This window comes from Sitophilus oryzae, unplaced genomic scaffold (assembly GCF_002938485.1).
Source record: "Sitophilus oryzae breed Bouriz unplaced genomic scaffold, Soryzae_2.0 scaffold_637_pilon_pilon, whole genome shotgun sequence".
NCBI lineage: Eukaryota > Metazoa > Arthropoda > Insecta > Coleoptera > Curculionidae > Sitophilus > Sitophilus oryzae.
Window position 1 is genome coordinate 4,041,377 of NW_022147237.1, and position 21,472 is coordinate 4,062,848.

Here is a 21,472-nt window from a genome sequence, read left to right on the forward strand (position 1 = left end):
GTATGATTAAGGTTTGTATGTTATGGAGTGATTTTTATACAAAAAAAATTATTATTAATTGAATAAAAGCAAGGTAGTACTACATAACACAATTAAAATATATTTTGCTCTGCAATTTAATGTTATATTTTTAAAACAAATTTCATAATGTTTAAGTATCATCATTATAAAAAAGTTATACTGCTATAAATTTAACATTGAAATAACTCTAATTGTTATAATATAAGTAGCTATAATTTTAACTCGGCAGTATGTAAAACTTCAAATGAATCTTAACTTAAGTACATGCTTACATTATATTGTTTACTTTTTACGAGACTTTTTATTAGTAATTAAATAAAGCAGTAATTACAATATGAAACAAAAAATATTAATTACTATCAATAAATCTATAAAAACTAATCTATTTAAGTCCATGAAAATAACTATATGCATAAACAATATTCTTTATACTAAGATCTATAATTTATTTCAGCTTTTTCTTTTATTGTATTGATTAATATCCCCGATAGTCCTGACTGGTAAAACCACCTGAAGCCATGTCATCCAAATCTATGTATGTACCATAACACTTATTCTTTAAAATAATTATATGTTTCTTTGTTTGATGATAATATATCGTAGATTTATCTAAATTTCTTGCTGCAAAATGTTAAAAACTAAACTATACTAAACATTTTAGGGAGTGATTAGGTATAGATTTTACTTACACTTAGCATCCTTTTTAAAATATATGTATGGCAATTTGCAAGTAAAGTCTTTGTCTTGTTCTAGATTATATTCCTAGAGGTGGCTCTCGGCCTGATCACTGCGACCTTCTCAGATCTATTGTGGATTAAAAATAGATTCTATAAGTTTTCATGAAGTTTTATATACTAATTAAAAATATTCACTGGGGCATAAATACATTCTACCTAACGTGTATTGAATATCGAAGATGTCAGAAAATACATCAAATGGCGGTCTTTTCTTGTAATACACATTTCTTCACTAAATATATCGACCCCTATACATTATTAATAAATTTGTAGCATTTTAGTGGCTTTATAATTATTTTAAAATATGTGGATAATTTTTTTTATTCTGAAATTTACAGCTTCTCAACATTTGACATGACAAATTCAGACAAATATTAGTGTTGGGAAAATTCGAATTAAATAATACGACTAATTCGATAGTAAATTAAAACTAACTAATTCGAATTATCTTTTTCGATATAATCGAGATAAAAATTAGTAGTATTTTATATTATATCTGTGGTAACCGAATTACAAATGAACATAAAACAACCTCTTATGGACGAATACGAATATTAGTAATTAGTATTTAGTATAGTACTATTAGTAGTATTCTTTCGTTCTGAACGAACTGAAAATTTTCACTTAAACTGATTTATAAAGGGAATCGACAAAGAACGGAACGATCCGATATAGAAAAATCCAGAAATCATTGTTATTTCCTATACCACGTAGGAATAAATCAGTTTAAGTGAAAATTTTCATTTCGTTGAGAACGAAAGAATACTATTATTTGGTTCATTTCCATCTCACCCAAATTTCACCGAACACCTGCCGAACACTAAAATTAATTTTCTTCTTTTATCTAAATAATTATTGATTGCAACTGATAAAATAAAAAGAAATACGAACCGCACGTAAACAAGGACATACTTATATCGTTTTAGAAGAAGCTTTTATTTTAGATATGAGCTTTTCAATAGGAATTGAAACAATCATAAACTCGGCACTTTTAAATTTAAAACTTTAAATTATGGTTTAATTTATTAAACGGCTTCGGCACAGTTAATAGAATACATTGAATAAAGAATATTTTTTTTTATATTTTTTATTCAGTGATAGAATATACGTATGGTAATGGTTCAGATTTGTTTAAAATAGCCCCTAGACGAGCACTCGCTGGGACGAATTTATTTTTAGGTTAAATTTATAATACTACTAAATAATTCGAATTATTAATTCGATTGTGAAATATGAATTATTACTAATTATTCGATGGTGAAAATAATTCGATTATTCCCATCATTAACAAATATGACATTTAAACAGTTCTACCACTACAGTTTTTACAGAAAACTCCAAAAATCCGCCATTTTGGCGCCAATAACATTGAACTATGGAGTCTAAAAAGAGGAGGCGAATCGAACGCAAAAATTTTGGGCCCAGATTTCATGATCTAAATGAAGTTCGAAAATCACCGTTAGGGGCGCATGTGATGATAGTACTTCTGCTCACCAGTTAGGAACGGCAATGTCACCACTCGGAACGGCAATGTCAGCATCTTCGGCTTTATTGGTTCCCTGAAAAGATTTTCGTTTATTAATTTTGGGTTTTCTTGCGCTTGCTTTATGATAATTTGTGTTTTCGGTTTTTAACTTTATATCGGTCTGATCGATTATTTGAATTGGTTTAAATTTTGGTTTATCTTTTGCGCGTTCTTTAGTTTGTATATAGGCTGTATTTTGCGATTGAAAATCTGGTGGTTCGGTTCGATTTTCATTTCTTTTGGTGATTATATTTTCTTTTACTTGTTCGTTCACTTCTCTCAGTTTTTCGTATAACTTATTAGATGTTTCCTTATGAAATTGCACATAGGATGAAATAATAGCATTATCATTTAGATCGAAAGGATTTACACTTCTAATATGACCTGTAATAACCTCAAATGGTGTGAATTTGGTAACAGTGTGGATAGAGTTATTATATCCCATAACTGCTCTCTTGATTAGTTGTTGACTGGATAGATCATCTTTTTCGTCTTTCAAACAACGATAACTTTCTATTATTGATGAATGGAAGCGTTCCACAGGTGAGTTAGAGTTGCTGTTTTTAGGAGTTGTAAAGTGTAACTCTATTTTATACAATTTACAAAAATCTTCTAAGTCCTTATTCTTGAACTCTGTGCCTTGATCTGAAGTGATTTTAAGAGGTAATCCATGGTGCGTTATAAATGTATATAAGTTTTCTACTACCTCTGTTCCAGTTATACTCTGTAAAGGATATGCTTGACCGTCTCTGGAGAATGAATCTAAGATTGTTAAATACATATTGTGGTTGATCTTAAAAGTATCTACATGTATATGCTCGAAGGGTCTTGATGCTGTTGGCGTTAAGTTAAACTTGATGACAGGTGGGCTTCGATCATATTTGTTCTTTTGACATACCTCACAATTGTTTATGTAATCTGTTACGTCATCTGACATTCTTGGCCAGTAAAATCTTCTACTAAGAGCCATTCTTGTCTCATTAATACCTCGGTGGCATGTTTTCGTTGTATGGTAAATTTTATTTTTTTCTTTTTAGTCGTTTTCACCCTGTATATCTTCTAGCATGTTAGTACAATGTAGTAATTTAAATGAAGCATTTTTAAAATAAGTTTGCGCTAGTTATACAACGGAAATCTGCTGACGTAATGCCGGTGCCGGATAGTGAGTGCTTAGTGTGCATGTTACGAATCGTCTTGTTTTTCTAACAGACATTATTTGATTCAGACAGATATTTGATTTGAAGTAATTTAGATCTATTAATTTTAACTTGTGTATTTCTAATTTTTTTTGTAACTTTAATGTATAAGTAAAATAAAGCTTTTATAAAAAGAAGATTGTGTCGTCTCGTATTATAAGTGGCGCAGTCGGTAGGATACTCAGATCGTGTCACATCGAGTTGAACGAGTTTGTTTCTACAATTTACTGAGTATTCCGTGGTGATCTCGAACTTTTCGGCAAAAACTGTCCCAGAGTGGTTCTTCGGACATCAAGAAATCCCTTCTATCGTAGAACCGGCGACAAGTTGCAAAGAACGTGAACATCGGAGTATTGGGACCACATCGCCCAATCTCGCAAGGGTAGGTGACCATTGGAGAAGACCAAATTGCTGATCCAACCACCATCCTTATAGAAGAGATGTACAGAGTCTTCGTTTTATTAATGTAAGTGCAATTTAATGACAAATATTGAAGATTTATCTGATTTTTTAAAAAATTTAAGTTTAAGTAATACCTATTTAAGAGACTCTAGTGTAAGTTCAAACTCAAGTAATCTGTCTCACATTAATAATAGCAATATAAATAATAGTAATTTAGTAATTATGAATAACTTTAAGCCTGAATTGCTTAACTGCGTACCAAATTTTGACGGAAATCCCAACGATCTCAATCGATATCTTGCTACATGTCAAAGTTTGATCGATAATTTCTACATAATTACCGAACCCAATAACTTTCAGAATGTTTATCTTTTAAATTGTTTATTTGGAAAACTAAGTGGAAACGCAAAATTAGTAATTAATGTTAGTAACGTTTCTACATGGAAAGAATTAAAAGAAACTCTTTATCGAAATTTTGCTGATCAACGGGATGAAGCCTGTTTGAATCGAGACTTAGTAATGTTACGACAATCGCCTAACGAAAGTCCTAACCAATTTTATGACAAAATTTTACATATTTTAAACCTTTTATGCTCGTTCGTTGATATACACGAGACTGAACAAAATTCGAAAAATTTGAAACGCAAACTATATACTGATCTAGCTTTGAAAACTTATCTTTCGGGTTTAAGAGAACCTTTAGGTACTACCATTAGGTGTATGAGACCTACAGACTTACCCACCGCGTTGCAATATGTAACACAAGAACACAATACCAAATATCTTCAAAATTTTCAAAACATCCCTAAGTTAACAGTGCCAGTTCATAAACCACCATCTTTCCAACCCCGATTATTCCAAATGTCTAAATTTCAACCCCAAAATTTTCGCAATAATTTTCAACCACAATTTTCGCAAAACACCCCAAGGCAACCTTTTAATGCATTTAATATGCACACCCCTTATAACTCTTTTTCAGCACGTCCAAGTTTTCCTTCCCAGCCAATTCCAATTCGACCTAATTTTAATAATATACCACATAGATTTCCAACAAATTCTCAGGTATTTGGAAAGCCTAATCAAAATAGTCAAACCAATGTTTTTAAGCCGAACCCGAACCAACCCTTTCCCAAACCAACCCCTATGAGTATATCGACGAGGCAAACAAGTAATATCAAACCAAACTTTAATAACAACTATCCACCACCACAAAAGTTTGTTTCTGAAGAACTCTGCAATACTCAAATGGAAAATGTCAATCAAATCGACTATGAGGAAAATAATTTTCAAAATTTAGAAAATAACGACGAAAACAATTATTACGAATACGGACAAACAGATATGTCTGAAAATGAAAATTATTCAGAACATCAACAGCAATTTGAACAATATACTCAACCGGACGAAAATTTTCAGGACACCCTGGTAACGAACACGGATACTTAACACCACCAATAATATCCGTAAATACAAATAATGCCAGCGAATTATCTTACATTATTTTCCCTGAACATAACTTAAAAATTTTTAATAGACTCTGGGTCTACAAAATCATTTTTAGATCCACATTTAGCTTCAAAATTTTATTCAAAATTTATTATTAATGACCCATTTATTGTAACAACTGTATTTCAACAGTCAGCCCATAAATTCAGTGTATCGATCCCTGCATCTAAAATTTTTAATTTGCCTAACAACAAAAAATTAAAATTTTATTTATTTAAGTTCCACAATGTTTTCTATGGACTTATAGGATTAGATAAGTTATTACAAGCCAACCTTGATTTCGACACAGGATACCTAGTAAAGCCGTACTCAAAGATCAGATTACTTTTTCACAGAACTAAAAATGAATTAAATTCCATCACTGTGGCTCCACGAACAGAACAAGTTATTGGAATAAAAACAAGTGTAAAACACGGTGATATTTTCATTCCATATCAAAAACTGCAGAATTGTGAAATACCATCCTGTTTATCAGTTGCTAAGAACGGATACGCCGTAACTACAATTTTAAATAAAACCACTAGCAAAAAGTAGATAAGACAAGAGACGACAGTGAACAAAGAAGTCGAATTTCGCGAGAGAGACGCAGATATATTAAAATTTAAAGGTCCCATCAAGTCCCATTTTGTCTGTTGCCAAGTATATTTCTTTGAAAAATTAACAAGATTTTCTGAAAATAAATTAATAATATAAGAAGGATATAAAGTAACGTATGTTAATACGGAAATGTAAATTTTAGTTTAGGTTGGTTTAGGTTCTTTTTCGCAATGTACTGATAATATCAAAGAAACAGAATGACTAAAGTTGGTCGATTTCAAAGATAAACAGATAAAATCTGAAAATCTGACAACTGCGCATTTTATTTATTCGAACCTAAGATTTTAGGACGCTAATCAGCTGTGCTAATCAGGCTTAAACATAAACAAATCTGATTAGTTGTTTTCTTGCATTTTTGCCTTTTTAAAGTGTGTTTTCAGAGTTTTTCGATATATTATCGATTTGAGAGTTTTTAAGGTTTAATTTTAGTATCGTTTTTATAGCATTCTAATTTGTAATTATTGTTAGCAGGAAAAGACGAGATGGTGGCATTGTGTGTGCTTATAAAGACTGCAAAAATAGGTCTTGTTCTTCGACAAAATTAATATTTTACTTTTTTCCAAAGGATCCTGAAAAGTATTTTTATAGAAATATACTATATAATTGCAAGGATTTATTAAATAAAAATTGAGCAACTCTATTTTTTTGATAAACTCCACATTGTGATATTACACTTGTTCAAGTCCATATGTAAAAAAAATACACGTAAATAAAACATTTCTTACAAATCGACTTGGTCACTTTCTCTTGTTTACCAACGATATACAAAATATTGCTTTTATTATCTTTATTCCCCGACAAATATGTTTCTAATTATAATTTATTTTATATAATATTTAGAAAACTCATTTTTTCGTTTCTATTTATCTCTTTACCCACACAGTAACTATTTATAAGCTATACAGGCAAATTTTAATAATAGTCTATTTCAAATTTCCCGCGAAAAAGTTACGAAAATTTAAAGGGACAAGCGAGACGAGGTCACTCTCCCCACCACTCAAACATGAAAGGTACCGCGCGAACTGTCGTCTCTTGTCTTATCTACTCTTTGCCACTAGTCCAGTAGTTTTAGATTTTTCTGAGCCGATCCAAGTCGAAAAATTTAATAAAAAAGATTTAAATAATATTGAATTACATAATTTTGAAAATTTAGACAATTTTGAATTTGATCCTTCGGTAATTCGAACAGATCACTTAAATTTAGAAGAAAAATCTGAAATTATTAATTTGTGTGCTGAATTTTCTGACGTATTTTATTATGAGGACACCCCACTTACATTTTTTACAAATAAAATTAAACATCATATCAAAACATCTGATGAAATACCAGTGTATACCAAGTCATATAGGTACCCGTTTGTTCACAAACGAGAAGTGGAGAGTCAAATTAATAAAATGCTAAATCAGAATATAATCCGCCATAGCAATTCGCCGTGGTCATCTCCAATTTGGGTGGTGCCCAAAAAGTTGGACGCTTCGGGAAATCAAAAATGGCGAGTCGTTATTGATTACCGCAAGCTTAACGAAAAGACCATTGATGACAAATATCCGCTTCCCAATATCACAGATTTACTTGACAAATTAGGGAAATGTCAATACTTCACAACCTTAGATCTAGCGAGCGGATTTCATCAGATTGAGATGAGCGAAAATGATATTTCGAAGACAGCTTTCAATACAGAAAACGGACACTACGAGTTCTTGAGAATACCGTTTGGGTTGAAGAACGCGCCCGCGACATTCCAAAGAATAATGGACAGTATTTTACGAGGTATCCAAAATGAGAAATGTCTCGTATATCTCGCCGACATTATTGTATATTCAACATCATTACAAGAGCATATAGAACGTTTAAGATCTGTTTTTACTAGACTAAGAGAATCAAACTTTAAAATCCAACTTGACAAGAGTGAATTTTTGCGTCGCGAAGTTGCGTACTTAGGCCATATAGTGACACCAGATGGATTCAGGCCTAATCCGGAAAAAATTAAAGCTATCAAGAACTACCCCATACCGAAAACAACCAAACAGATTAAGGAATTTTTAGGACTTCTAGGGTACTACAGAAAATTCATAAATAATTTTGCCAAAATTACGAAACCATTGACGAAATGTCTTAAAAAAGGAGCCAAAATTGAACATAACTTTGAATTTGTAGATTGCTTTGAATATTGTAAAAATAGTTTGACCAACCAACCTATTTTACATTACCCTGACTTCTCTCAGCCCTTCAATCTTACTACCGATGCCAGTAATATGCCTTAGGCGCGGTATTGTCACAGGGTCCGATTGGACAAGACCTTCCAGTCGCATACGCATCACGAACCTTGAATGATTCTGAAACAAATTACTCTACGATAGAGAAAGAATGTCTGTGTCTAGTATGGGCAACGAAATATTTTCGCCCCTATTTATTTGATCGAAAATTTAACATTATCACTGACCATAAGCCTTTGCAATGGCTGTTTTCTCTCAAAGACCCGAGCAGTAAACTCTTGCGTTGGCATATAAAGATGGAAGAATTTGACTACAAGATCATTTACAAGAAAGGCAAACTAAACACCAACGCAGATGCCTTATCCAGAATTGAGATACACACAAAAGATACCAACGACATTTCTGTTTTAAAAGACTATAGAGATAACTCCAACGAGGAGCTTGAAGAAGAACTGCAACGTGAGCAAAATGGCAGAATAGAAGAAAGTATCTTAGATAATGCCTCCATTATAGCACAACCAGATAAGGAACGCGCTGTATTGTCAAGATCTAAACGAGCAAAATAACGATGGAACCATTCATTCGCAAAGAGTCAATCGGTGTTCCCATCCTAGAAACAGCGGTTAATTATGGCGCTAACCAGATAATTTTTTCTAGAGTTCTACACAGTCCTAGTAAAGTAAGAACATTAATTTTGTTCGAAAAGAGAAGACGATTTTTAGTACAACTTTCAGAAAATAATTTTGAAACGGACATTCTAACTTTTGTTAAAGAACATGTTATACCGGACAAGACCTATTTTATATATTTCGAATCTGCAGATATGTATGAACCTTTCTGTGAGGTAATCAGAAAATGTTTCAGATGGCCTTCATTTAAATTTAAAAGATGTCTTACAAAACTAATCGATATAACCGAAAAGGACGAAATTCCCCAAGTAATAAAAAACTACCACGAAAGTAAGACAAATCATAGAGGGATTGACGAAACAGAAAGTAGAATAAAAAGTAAATATTACTGGCCAAATTTGAAAAGCTGTATCCAAACTTTTATTAATCAATGTGAAATATGTCAGCAAAGCAAATATGAAAGAACCCCCATAAATATAAAAATGAATATTACACCCACCGCCTCTAAACCTTTTGAAATTATACATTTAGATACATACACTCTTGAACAAACTAAATTCTTGACAATCATTGACAGCTTTTCAAAATATGCACAGGCATACCCAATAAAGTCTTTAACCGGAATTGAAATTGTAGACAATTTATTATCGTTTTTTTGTCACCATGGTATACCATCAAAAATAGTAGTCGACAACGGAACCGAATTTAAAAACACTGTTGTAACGGAACTTCTGCAGTTACACAAAATTCATGTCCATTTTTGTTCGCCTAACCATCCCCAGTCCAACGGAGTTGTAGAACGATTGCATTGCACCCTATCCGAACATATCCGATTGTTAAATAATCAAAATTTCCAAAACACTACTATCCATGGTACAAAGAATACAAGGTATGATATTGCGCAGGTTGGTCGCTACGTCACAGGTGATAACAGGCGCTATTGGTCAGCACGCTCCGCGCGCCAGTTTAAATCGTCAAGGTATTGTTATAAACCTGTTTTTTTGTTTATATACCGTCATTGAATTATCGCTAAGCAAGTTACTATGGAGCAGTGCGTAAGGAGTTGGGCTAGGAAGCGAGAGACCGGGGTTCGAATCTCGGCGGGACATAACTTTTTTTTTTAAATACTGTTGTATTCTATAGTTTATTTTTGTAGTATAAAAGAAAGAACTATTTATTCTGTTATTTTTTAATCTGCGGTATTAATATAAATTGATTGTTGGTACAATACCTCATTTAATATAAAATAATATTCTACTTTTTGAAATGTATCTGGCCCTAATTGTACCTAAAAGTAATATATTTTTACAGTGATATACCATATTGTAAACTATTTAATATTTCAGTCACTTAAAAAGTTAATTTGCATTGAATAATTGCCTACGATCAAAGGAAATTTGAGCTATATAATCCTTGATGGGCATATTCTGGGTATGCAAATACTTCCTCTAAATTTTGGGTTTCGTTCAACCGATTTATTCTCAAAACCTGAAACATCTACATATAAAAAGAAGCACCAGATCACTAATTATAATAAACTTCACCCTTGGAATTACTTCTATCACAATTACAATACATTCATCTGCATTGGCATTTTCTATTTTTAGATGGGAAACAATATAATTCCCAACATTTTTTAAATGATGTAACAATTCCTCTTGTGGTTACTTTTCCATAGATATCCTCATCTCTGTCCTCATGTGAATTCAGAGGCAATGAACATAAAAATTATTTACCATAAACATCGCAAACTAAAAACCTAATAAACAATTTTATACCGAATACAGAAATAAATTTAGTATTCTTACCTATTATGGTCCAAATCCATGTTAATAGATAATTATTATTTTTAAATATATTTTTGAAACTGCTGGTTTTAGTAATTATTAAATTAAACGAACTAAAAAGTCTTAAAAATAAACAATTCTTAACCATAACCCCAAAAAATGCAGATCTCCTGTCAACTTTCTTTATTTTTTATTTATTCATTATTTTCCTAGTGACGTCACAGGTGGTATGCGCGAACTGAACGAAATTGGAGCCGCTATCGATCGTACCTTGTATTCTTTACCATGCTACTATCCAACAAAAAATGAAATACGCTATACTCCCCTATAACCATTCATTACATTCTGTCACCAAATTTAAACCTATAGATATAATAAATGGTCACATAACTTCAAACGATCCTTTTAATATTTGGATATTGATAAAATACTATTGACAAATTATATTAGTGACCACAAGGAAAAAACAAAATTATTATATTCTAAAATGAGCGAAACACTTATGTCAAACAAGGAAAAAATTATCGGAAAAATTAACGAAAAACGAAACGATCCCGAAATCATAGAACTAAATAAGGATATATATATATATATATATATATATATATATATATATATATATATATATATATATATATATATATATATATATATATATATATATATATATATATATATATCAAAAAACATCGTAGACAAAAATTAGGCGATAAATTCACTAAACCGGTAAAAGTAAAAAATGTTGACCCGTTAAAGAAAACCATATCAACGGATACCCACGCAAAAGTTCACATGAGTAATATAAAACGTCCTTTAAGAAATAGGTATAGCTTTGATAATTAAATATTACTGACCTAGGTTAACTTAGTTCTAATAGAGATATGTATTATATTTCAGAGCATTGGCATGTGCCGACGATGCACCAGAGAAAATCAACGTTAGAAATTTAGATGGAAATTTAGGATTACTACCTGTAAAGTTAGGAGAGGCAAAAGTTAAGCAAAATACATTTACACTAATGCATTTCTTCGATCTTAATCCTATAATTTGCGAAATAAATAAATTGCATACTAAAGCAAAGTCAGCTACGGATCTAATAAATTCCCACTCTGAATATCAGTTAGATCTAGTTAATTATTTAAAATCTTTAAAAATAATACAAGGGAGAGTCGAAAATAAAATAAAAGAACTTACTCCACACCCTTTAAGATACAAAAGAGGTTTAATAAATATGGTAGGATCAGTTTTCAAGGCTATTACAGGGAATCTAGACGCTGCCGATGGCGAACATTATGAGCATTTAATAAAAAAATTGCAAAATAATCAAAATAATTTTAAGGAGAGTATTCTGAAAGGTAATTCGGCTTTCAGTAAAAGTGATTGAAAGATTTAACTCTACAATTCAAAAGATAAATTTAAATGAAAAATTTCTCGACAGTAAAATCGATCAAATAGCATTTATTGTTAATAGAACAGCGGGAATTCAAACTATCTTAAAGATATATTAAATCAATTTTTAAACGCTTATGAAATAATAAATTCAATTTTGCAAGATCTCGAGAATTCATTGGCATTTTCAAAATTACAAACTCTACATCCTAGTATAATTAAAACTGAAGATCTTCTATAGGAATTAAAAAATATAGAAAACATAATTGACCAAGAAAATATGCCTTTGCCAGTTAATATCAAAAATATCTTTATTTTTGAAAGAATTATTGTTCTCAAATGTTTTATTGTCAATAATAAGATTAGTTATCTATTACACTTTCCGATCACTTTTCCAAATAAATTCGATTACTATCATTTATTCTCAATACCAATATCACACGAAAGTCTCTTCAAGACGGTTTTAACCCAAAATAAGTTTTTAATAAAGAATAAATTGCACTATGCATTCAATAATGAGCCCTGTACGGAGACACTACCACGACAATTCATCTGTGAAGATTCACTAAAGGAAATTGAAGAAACCAGTCCTTGCGATGTTCAGCTTCTAAGAACTACATCCAACCAAGACACCTGCCAACAAGTCGAGATCCGAATTACCCAACCGATTGTCAACCAATTAGATAACATCAACAAATATATATGTATTCTTCCTGAAGAAAAAGTAATAAATATCAAATGCCACAGCCAAGATGAAACTGTCAGATTTCGTGGAACATATCTATTTGACATCCCTCCAGAATGCCAAGCTACCATTGGAGCAAAACTAGTTGTAAATGGAAGAAAGAATATCAAATCTGAGAATAAGCTAGTTTTATTCGCAGCTTTCACAGACAACTTTGAACGTTTACCAACTCTAAAATTAGACAAGAAAACTATGGATATTAGTCTAGACAGCTTGCATGAGCTAAGAGAGCAAATTACAGCCAATCAACCCCATTTAATATCAGAAGACATAAATAGATATCCCAATTACTGGACAATAGCCATTTATGTTCTAATTTTATCAGCTTTAATTTATTTTGCCTACAAGAAACTTGTTCCTGACCATTGCCTATGTAAGAAGAAAAATAACAGCCACCCCGAGACACCTATTCAACTACCCCGTCAGTCGGTATAGTTGATTCTACCGAGGGAGGAGTTATACAACGGAAATCTGCTGACGTAATGCCGGTGCCGGATAGTGAGTGCTTAGTGTGCATGTTACGAATCGTCTTGTTTTTCTAACAGACATTATTTGATTCAGACAGATATTTGATTTGAAGTAATTTAGATCTATTAATTTTAACTTGTGTATTTCTAATTTTTTTTTGTAACTTTAATGTATAAGTAAAATAAAGCTTTTATAAAAAGAAGATTGTGTTGTCTCGTATTATAAGTCGCTGTTACTGAAAATATTCTGGACAAATTTTCATGTCTAAAATAGATCGCGTATAATTGATTTGGTGATAAGTAGTCTTTAAAGAATTTAATTATAAAGGGAATAGGTACTCTACTTGGTATAGTTACGTACATTCTGTTGTTAGAAAATATTTTCTCTCTTATTATATTAAAATCGTTTATCTCTCCGTGAGTTATGACTTGGTTTTTATATGTATTTATGGGTCTCTCTGTAATAGGCATATCTAACACTGGGTTTTCCGCTGATGAATGAACAGTTTCTAAGTCCGTTTCTGGTCTTGTAGGTGGTTCTATGACTATTTTGTCAGGTGGATCTGTTCTTTCAGGTAGATCTCTTCTTTCAGTTTGATCTAAAGGTTCACTTATAACTTGACTTGTTGTCTTGTCAGGCGGATCTGTTCTTTCAGGTAGATTTCTTCTTTCAGGTAGATCTAGCTGACTTATAACTTGACTTGTAGGTGGGTTTATTTGTACATCCGAAATTATATTTATTTTTGGTGGTATAACTTCGATAAAAGGTTCTGGACCTAAATTAGTTAAGTTTTGGTCATTTATAATAAAATCTCTAATAATTTCGTCGCTGTCTCCTAAGTTGTTGTCAATAGATTCGGTTTCTACTGCGTTACAGTTAATAGAATTTTCCGAAATAGCGTCAGTTTTGGTAAAATTTTCTTTTAAATTTTCGTTTGCACAAAAATTAATTTTTGGTGTTTTTCGATACTTTAGAGGAATTTCGAAAGTTGGTCCTCTTAATTTGCTATTTGTTAAATCAATAAATGTTTTCAGATTTATTAAATCTTTCATTCCGATTACACCATCGAAAAATTCGTGGAATTCAAGAAGAATAAAGTCTATATTGTAGTTTGTTTGTAATTCTGAGAAAGCAGGGATTCTAGCTTGAAAGTGAGTGTTTTTTCTTCCAACGGCGGTTTTAATTACATTATTCTCGCGATATATGCATTGAGGATAATATTTCTCGGCAATGCTTGGTCTTAATATAGATCTTGAACTACCGGTGTCGATTAAAATTTTAATATTTGGATTTAATATTTCGATATACGGTAATGAATTACTTGATGTGATATTAATTTTTATCAAGTTTGGGATTTTGTTGGGCCTGGTATTCGAAAATTTTGATTTTCGGCAATATATATAATATATAATATTCAACATAAGTAGATAAAGGGGTATAAAAGAACACAAAAAAAGTTAGAATACATTTTAAGTAAAAATAAATATACCTAATTACAAAATGACAATTATCCAACTTAAAACTAGTAAAACAAAAACATCTCCAAAAACTTTCTATAACTGAAGTGAACAAATTTATTAGCAAAATATAATACACTAGAAAAACTAATTATACAAAAAAATTCCGTACCTACTTATTATTTGCTGGAGGGTGGAATGAAATGCAGTTAATATGTCACATAATTAAAAATCTGATATAAAAAGAACAGAAAAACAATATTTATTTAACAGGTAGTTAGAATATATTATAAGTAAAAAAAATAACCTATCTACAAATTGACAATTATCCAACTTAAACCTGGTAAAACAGAAGCATCTCGAAAAACTTCCTATAACTGATTGATTAATTAGTAAAAAATAATATGCTAGAAAAAAGTTATTTTTACTAAAAACTATATGGTTAGAAAAAAGTAAAACGTACATGATAAGACAGAAAAAAAAGCTATTGAAATGTATATGTTACCCTAAAAACAACTGATTGATTAATTAGTAAAAAATAATATGCTAGAAAAAAGTTATTTTTACTAAAAAACTATATGGTTAGAAAAAAGTAAAACATACATGATAAGATAGAAAAAAAGCTATTGAAATGTATATGTTACCCTAAAAACAACTGATTGATTAATTAGTAAAAAATAATATGCTAGAAAAAAGTTATTTTTACTAAAAAACTATATTGTTAGAAAAAAGTAAAACATACATGATAAGACAGAAAAAAAAGCTATTGAAATGTATATGTTACCCTAAAACCATATAACTGAATTTTGTATATTAAGGTGCGTATTCATTATCCGAACGAACGAACGAACGAACGAATGAAAGTGCGGTATATTTAGACGGGGACCGAACGCATGCGGCCGTTCGTTCGTTCGTTCGCTCGACCATCCGTTTCGAGTCGGTACATATGCGGTACATCAAAGGCGTTCGCCAACAAATGCCTCCGGTCTCCTCGTGTGGTCCTATCGTGCGGTCCCCGTCCATACCACTAGCGAACATTCGTTCGTTCGTTCGTTCGTTCGTGCGGATAATGAATACGCACCTTCATACAAATCAACATCTACATCACAAAAAATACTTAATATCTTTTTTTTTTCGATTATTAATGCGAAGACAGAACGTTTTTCCCCGTTTTTCCCCGCTTTGTTTCATCGTTTTCGAAGCACTTTTTTCGTTCTTTCGACGCACATACACACACAGGGGTACCAAAAATTGATGATTTATTTCAAATATTTATTTTACATAAAAACTTTGTTATTTCAAATACGACAACCTATTTTTTAAAATAAATCGAAACAGATTCAAATGCTCTTTCAAACTACATATATTAGGGTGTCCTATACCTATCTAGCTCAGATTTTGAATAAAGAGCAATTTTTCAATAAACAAAGAGAGCTGATGTCGTCATGGCAAGTTTCTAGTGACAGTAGCTTTTTTTCAAAATCGAAATTGGTTTATGGACTTTATTTATTTATAGCAAGTACTTTAATCACTAGTTGATTAAGAAAAGTATACCATTAATATGCAAATTATATTTTATCCTCTCATAGTATATGTCTTTTTAATTTTTTGATTATGTAACGAGCACTTTGTTTACTCACTTGTTTCGTCGAACTGCTTGAAACCATTTTTGCTTTTGATCAAATCGGTGTGAGAAACTATGAAGCTATAAAATTTTGTTTCGGGAGAGTTGAATATCCGGGAAAGTTGAGTTATTGAATGTAATTGCACCCAACAACGCCCTAATTGCACTCTCCTTTATGCGTTAACATTTTTTCGGCAATTTTATTAACATTTGAAATTGTCACAACACAGCACGATGCCGACGGCTAGTTCGAATTCTTTTTCATTTATTTTTTACTACCCGAAACAGCGTTACATCACACATACCTGGTACCTGAGTGTTTTATCTCTTTTTTGTATCAATAACTGCACTAGCAAAAAACTAAAATACTTATATATTATAAGAAAACCACGATTTCAATATTATTCTATGCGATCAACATGACGGCGACGTGAAATAGGTAGGAATAATATCTGATTTTTGCCGTTGTAGCGCTGCGGTCGGAATTTGTTGAAATCAACTAAAATGCAACAAGGGCCTATACTAATTAATTAATTAATAACTACTTTATATAAACTGGTGTTTAACAAAACGGCGATGGTAAATGCTTCAGTATGCCTACGCGCACCTATTCGCCGTTTTAAAACAGTGCGCGTAGGATGCATCGCAGCTACCATCCTGGCGAGCAGCGCGGCCAGCATCTTGGCGAGCATCGCATCGAGATGCCGCACTATGTTTGCGCCCTTAGATTTCTTTCTTTGGGGACATCTTAAATCCATTGTTTATAGAACACAACCTACTGATATTGATGATCTTAAAAGGCGAATTACAGCAGAATGCCGGTCAATTCCCGGTGAAGTTTTCCGAAATGTTAGGAAGGAGTTTGAAAACACACTTTATTATTGTTAACAGGAAAATGGACAACATTCTGATCAACTTATAAGATAGGGCGTAAGTAGTGTAATGTGATCTTCTAATCTTTTGTACTATAAGGAGATCCATTGCAATAATTTTTGTGTAAACACTAGACTGAAAACCAAAATCTCAATGCAGGCATGTTTAATTGTTTCTGCAACTTTGAAACGTGATTATTCGGAAACCACTCGACAAAAAGCAACAAAGTAGGATACCACTGAAGAGAAAATTAAACGCCCTTTAAAACCATGTGCCACTTGACCCCCATTCCCATTTAAGATTGTAAGGGTGACATCTCCCCTTCCTAGGGGGTTAAAAGAAAAAGGCTAAAAATATTAATTTAAAGTGTCCCCCTTACAAATAAAATTGACGTGTCTTTCCGATTTTTCATACTTTTAACTGCGAGAAAGATATTAAGGGTGGGAAGTTTTAAAATTGATACACTGTATATATAGTATATATTCAGGTGAAATGGTGAAATATTACAAATAAAAATATAGATAATACAGATTACAATGTTATAATATATGATATAATAGCAATATTTCAACTGCAAAATAGGTAAATACTGCAAAATCCAAAACATAATAGTAAGGTATCTACTACTACTCTGAAATATCTACTAAAATAATAAACTAATTGTTAAAAATAAATATTTTGTGCATATTCCGAGTAAAATCTTTTCTTAATTTATATGTATATTTTTAAAACAATTTATTCATAGTTAGGTTTCCATAATTATAATATACTTAATATGTCTAATACTTTAATTATTATATACTTAATATCCTATACTATATAAACACATACCTTCCTTCATCTTTTGGGCACCTAAAGAACGATATATTGTCTGTCATTCTACTTTCACAACCATCCACTGCACAATTATTTCTAGTAGACATTTTATTCACAATTCGAACAAAACAACTAAAACACTATTTTTGGTTCACCCTATGCGTCGGGCCGAAAACAAAACTAAAATAAACTTGGAACGCTGTGTACACGTGGAGCAACGACAGGCGGGGAGCGGCGGGAGGAATTTTGATACGGGCGAAGAGTGGGTCAACTGATATATTTTATATTCTTTAAACTGTGGCTATACCCAGAACTCACAATTCTAGTTAAATTTTGTTTTTTAGCAAAATGGCAGCAACACAAAAATTACATTCCTTTTTTTCACACCCTGTATATCATAGAAAACTAAATCTCATACAAAATTTAGAAAAATCAGATCAATCTACGAAAAACGATCTTTAATATGCTAAAAAAATCAACAAAATTGGTCCATTTTTTTCAAAGTTACAACTCGTTGAAAATGAGTAAAAAAATCGCTATGGTATTTAATTTGACGGGCAGTTTATTATAAAAGTATTTTATTATAGCTCGATTATTGTTGTATAATGGTCATAATTTTGATAAAATATTTAACTCTGTAACTGTTTTCAATAAAAGTCTTTTATAATTGTTCCAAATAATATTTTATAATAAGTTTGTAAATGTTTATGTAATTGTCCCGTAAAAGCTATGGAAACTATAATAAAACAAATTAAAGAACTAAATTGCTGCACAAAAGTGCGCCCTTTTTGGTTTTATAAGCATTGTATAAACGTTGCTGAAATGTTTATAGCAATACTGTTATTTTGTAAAAAATAATTCTGTAAACGTTCTTAGGACATTTTTAAAACATAAATTGTTAGTTGGGATATAGTTAGATAAATAATAAATAAGTTGTAAATAGTTCTTTAAGTAGTTTTATCGTTATTGTTTTGTTAATTAGTGTAAAATAAATTGTGATTAAATAAATTAGACTTTCTATCCACACGGACCCGATGAAAAACGTAACAGTATTAACTTGCGCGGATCTTTCATTTGAATATTTGTTGCAATATTGCAGAAAAAACGTTTTAATCACCTTTCCAAACCAATGTTTCTGTAGCAAGGTTTCATCAATCACGACACAACGTTTAGAAATCAACATTATGTTTGTGGATTGACTGCAATGTTGCAAATGTAATGTGAAGTTTTTTGCTTGATGGGTATTGCATTTCAAAAAGAAAATTATTAGATTTTCGAAAGCAGCTACCTTATTGTTTGTGTTGATTAAGTTTGGCTCATTGTTTCAAAAGGGAAGATTCTTTTTGTCCATATTGGAGTTGGATCTTTTGGTAAAACTCCATAATTCTTCTATAAAAGATTACGGGATATTATGAGTTCGACAGAAAACACCCAAAAAAATATAAGAAAATATACTATGTCACGTATGAATTACCTATAGGCAGATGGTAGATATCAACTAATTCAATATGATTTTGAATATTTTAAAAGACAATTGTTTCTAAGTCAAAATCTTTAATCATACTATTTAAATATAAGAAGAAATATAGTAAGCTGTTGAAAACAATAAAATGACTTATTAAGTTAATCATTTAACTAATATAATATTTTATTTTCAATAAAATAGGAAACTGGTTAATTGAAAAAACTTAAATTATGTTAAGCAAGGTAGTATTTCATTAATATTTCTTAAACGCTACTTGAAACAATCTGTATGTAATCATCTTTATTTAAAAGTACCTCTGGTGGGAGGAAGATGCGGATATCACAATATATAAATAATATATATCTACTTAAACTATAGGTAGTATTTTTGTATGTAAATTTCAAGGATTACTTGAATTTGACGAAATATATTTGTATCTGTGCTGCGAAACAGTGGAATTAACAATGAAGTATTTTAGTATATTGGTAAGTTTTAAGATTTATTTTTTAGTGGTCTTATATGATTTCGTTTTAATACAATATCTTACTAAACAATTTTTTTTCGGCTCTAATTATGATCAGCAAGAGAATATTTTACGTTTCTTTTAAATAATATTTCATATTAATAATTTTGCAATATTGTTTATACAGGGTCCGGCAATAGTGCGTCGGGCATCTGTAGCTCCTAGAATAAAAAACTTGAGAATTTTGTTTAAGTGCAAACCTAAAGTATGTACCAGGATGTATTTCAGGAAAATATTTTAACTTCTATAGGGTGGCTCAAAAAAGTGTGACTTGTCCTGGATGATTTCTTTTAAATGAAACACCCTGTATATTATTCCATTTTTGGCTTCCTTTCAGATCGCTTTACATAACCCTAAGATATGAATAAATATATTTCGATAGTTTCAGAGATATTAAAAAATAAATCAAAAATATATATTTTTCAGCCCTTTTTAAAAAAATTATTAAAAATACAAGAACTGTCCTGAAATCAAAACTATATGAGGTATTTACTTTAGATGGTATGTTCTTACTTTGCTATAAATATGGTAATCGTAAATCATACAGGATGTTCAATATTCAACGCCAAACTTTCTAAAATATAAAATAATTTTTCTTTGTTTTTTTTAATGGAACACCCTGTATATTATTTTTTTATTAAATGGAGAGTTTAAAGATGAACATTTTTTGTATTTAGAGTATTTCAAAATTTTTAACGGTTTCGCAGATACACGCAGTATTATTTCATATGGCGCTTTCAATGGTAAAATACGAGAGAAAAATCATTGGGTGGCTTTGATAAAAATTTACTGTAGAAAATGCCATATAAAATATAAAACCGCAAATATCTGCGAAACCGTTAAAAATTTTGAAATACTCTAAATACAAAAAATGTTCATTTTTTAATTCTCCATCTATTGAAAAAATAATATACAGGGTGTTCCATTTAAAAAAACGAAGAAAAATTATTTTATATTTTAGAAAGTTTGGCGTTGAATATTGAACATCCTGTATGATTTACGATTACCATATTTATAGCAAAGTAAGAAAAGACCATCTAAAGTAAATACCTCATATAGTTTTGATTTCAGAACAGTTCTTGTATTTTTAATAATTTTTTTTAAAGGGCTGAAAAATATATATTTTGATTTATTTTTATATCTCTGAAACTATCGAAATATATTTACTCATATCTTAGAGTTATGCTGTAAGTGATCTGAAAGGAAGCCAAAAATGCAATAATATACAGGGTGTTCCATTTAAAAAAAATCATCCAGGTCCACTCACACTTTTTTGAGCCACCCTATAGAAGTTAAAATATTTTCCTGAAATACATCCTGGTACATACTTTAGATTTGCACTTAAACAAAATTCTCAAGTTTTTTATTCTAGGGGTTACAGATGCCCGACGCACTATTGCCGGACCCTGTATATACCTATCAGATAATTTGTTCGTTTGTACCGTATTTTTTTACTTTTACCTACCTGGTGTGAAAATGTTAGAATGGTTCCGTT

General features: G+C 30.9%; 2 protein-coding genes across 2 annotated transcripts in view; both read left to right on the forward strand.

Moving 5' to 3' along the window:
- The first annotated feature begins 4,103 nt into the window (after positions 1 to 4,103).
- LOC115887796 (probable serine/threonine-protein kinase DDB_G0276461) lies at positions 4,104 to 5,327 on the forward strand. Its single transcript, XM_030907293.1, has one exon. The coding sequence runs from the start codon at positions 4,104 to 4,106 to the stop codon at positions 5,325 to 5,327; it is 1,224 nt and encodes a 407-aa protein (XP_030763153.1).
- A 14,476-nt stretch (positions 5,328 to 19,803) lies between these two features.
- The window catches only part of LOC115887809, a 41,404-nt gene continuing 39,735 nt past the window's right edge, over positions 19,804 to 21,472 (forward strand). Inside the window, exon 1 of the mRNA XM_030907319.1 lies at positions 19,804 to 19,939. Coding sequence (XP_030763179.1) covers positions 19,919 to 19,939 — 21 coding nt within the window. The 5' untranslated portion in view covers positions 19,804 to 19,918. The remainder of the gene's footprint in view (positions 19,940 to 21,472) is intronic.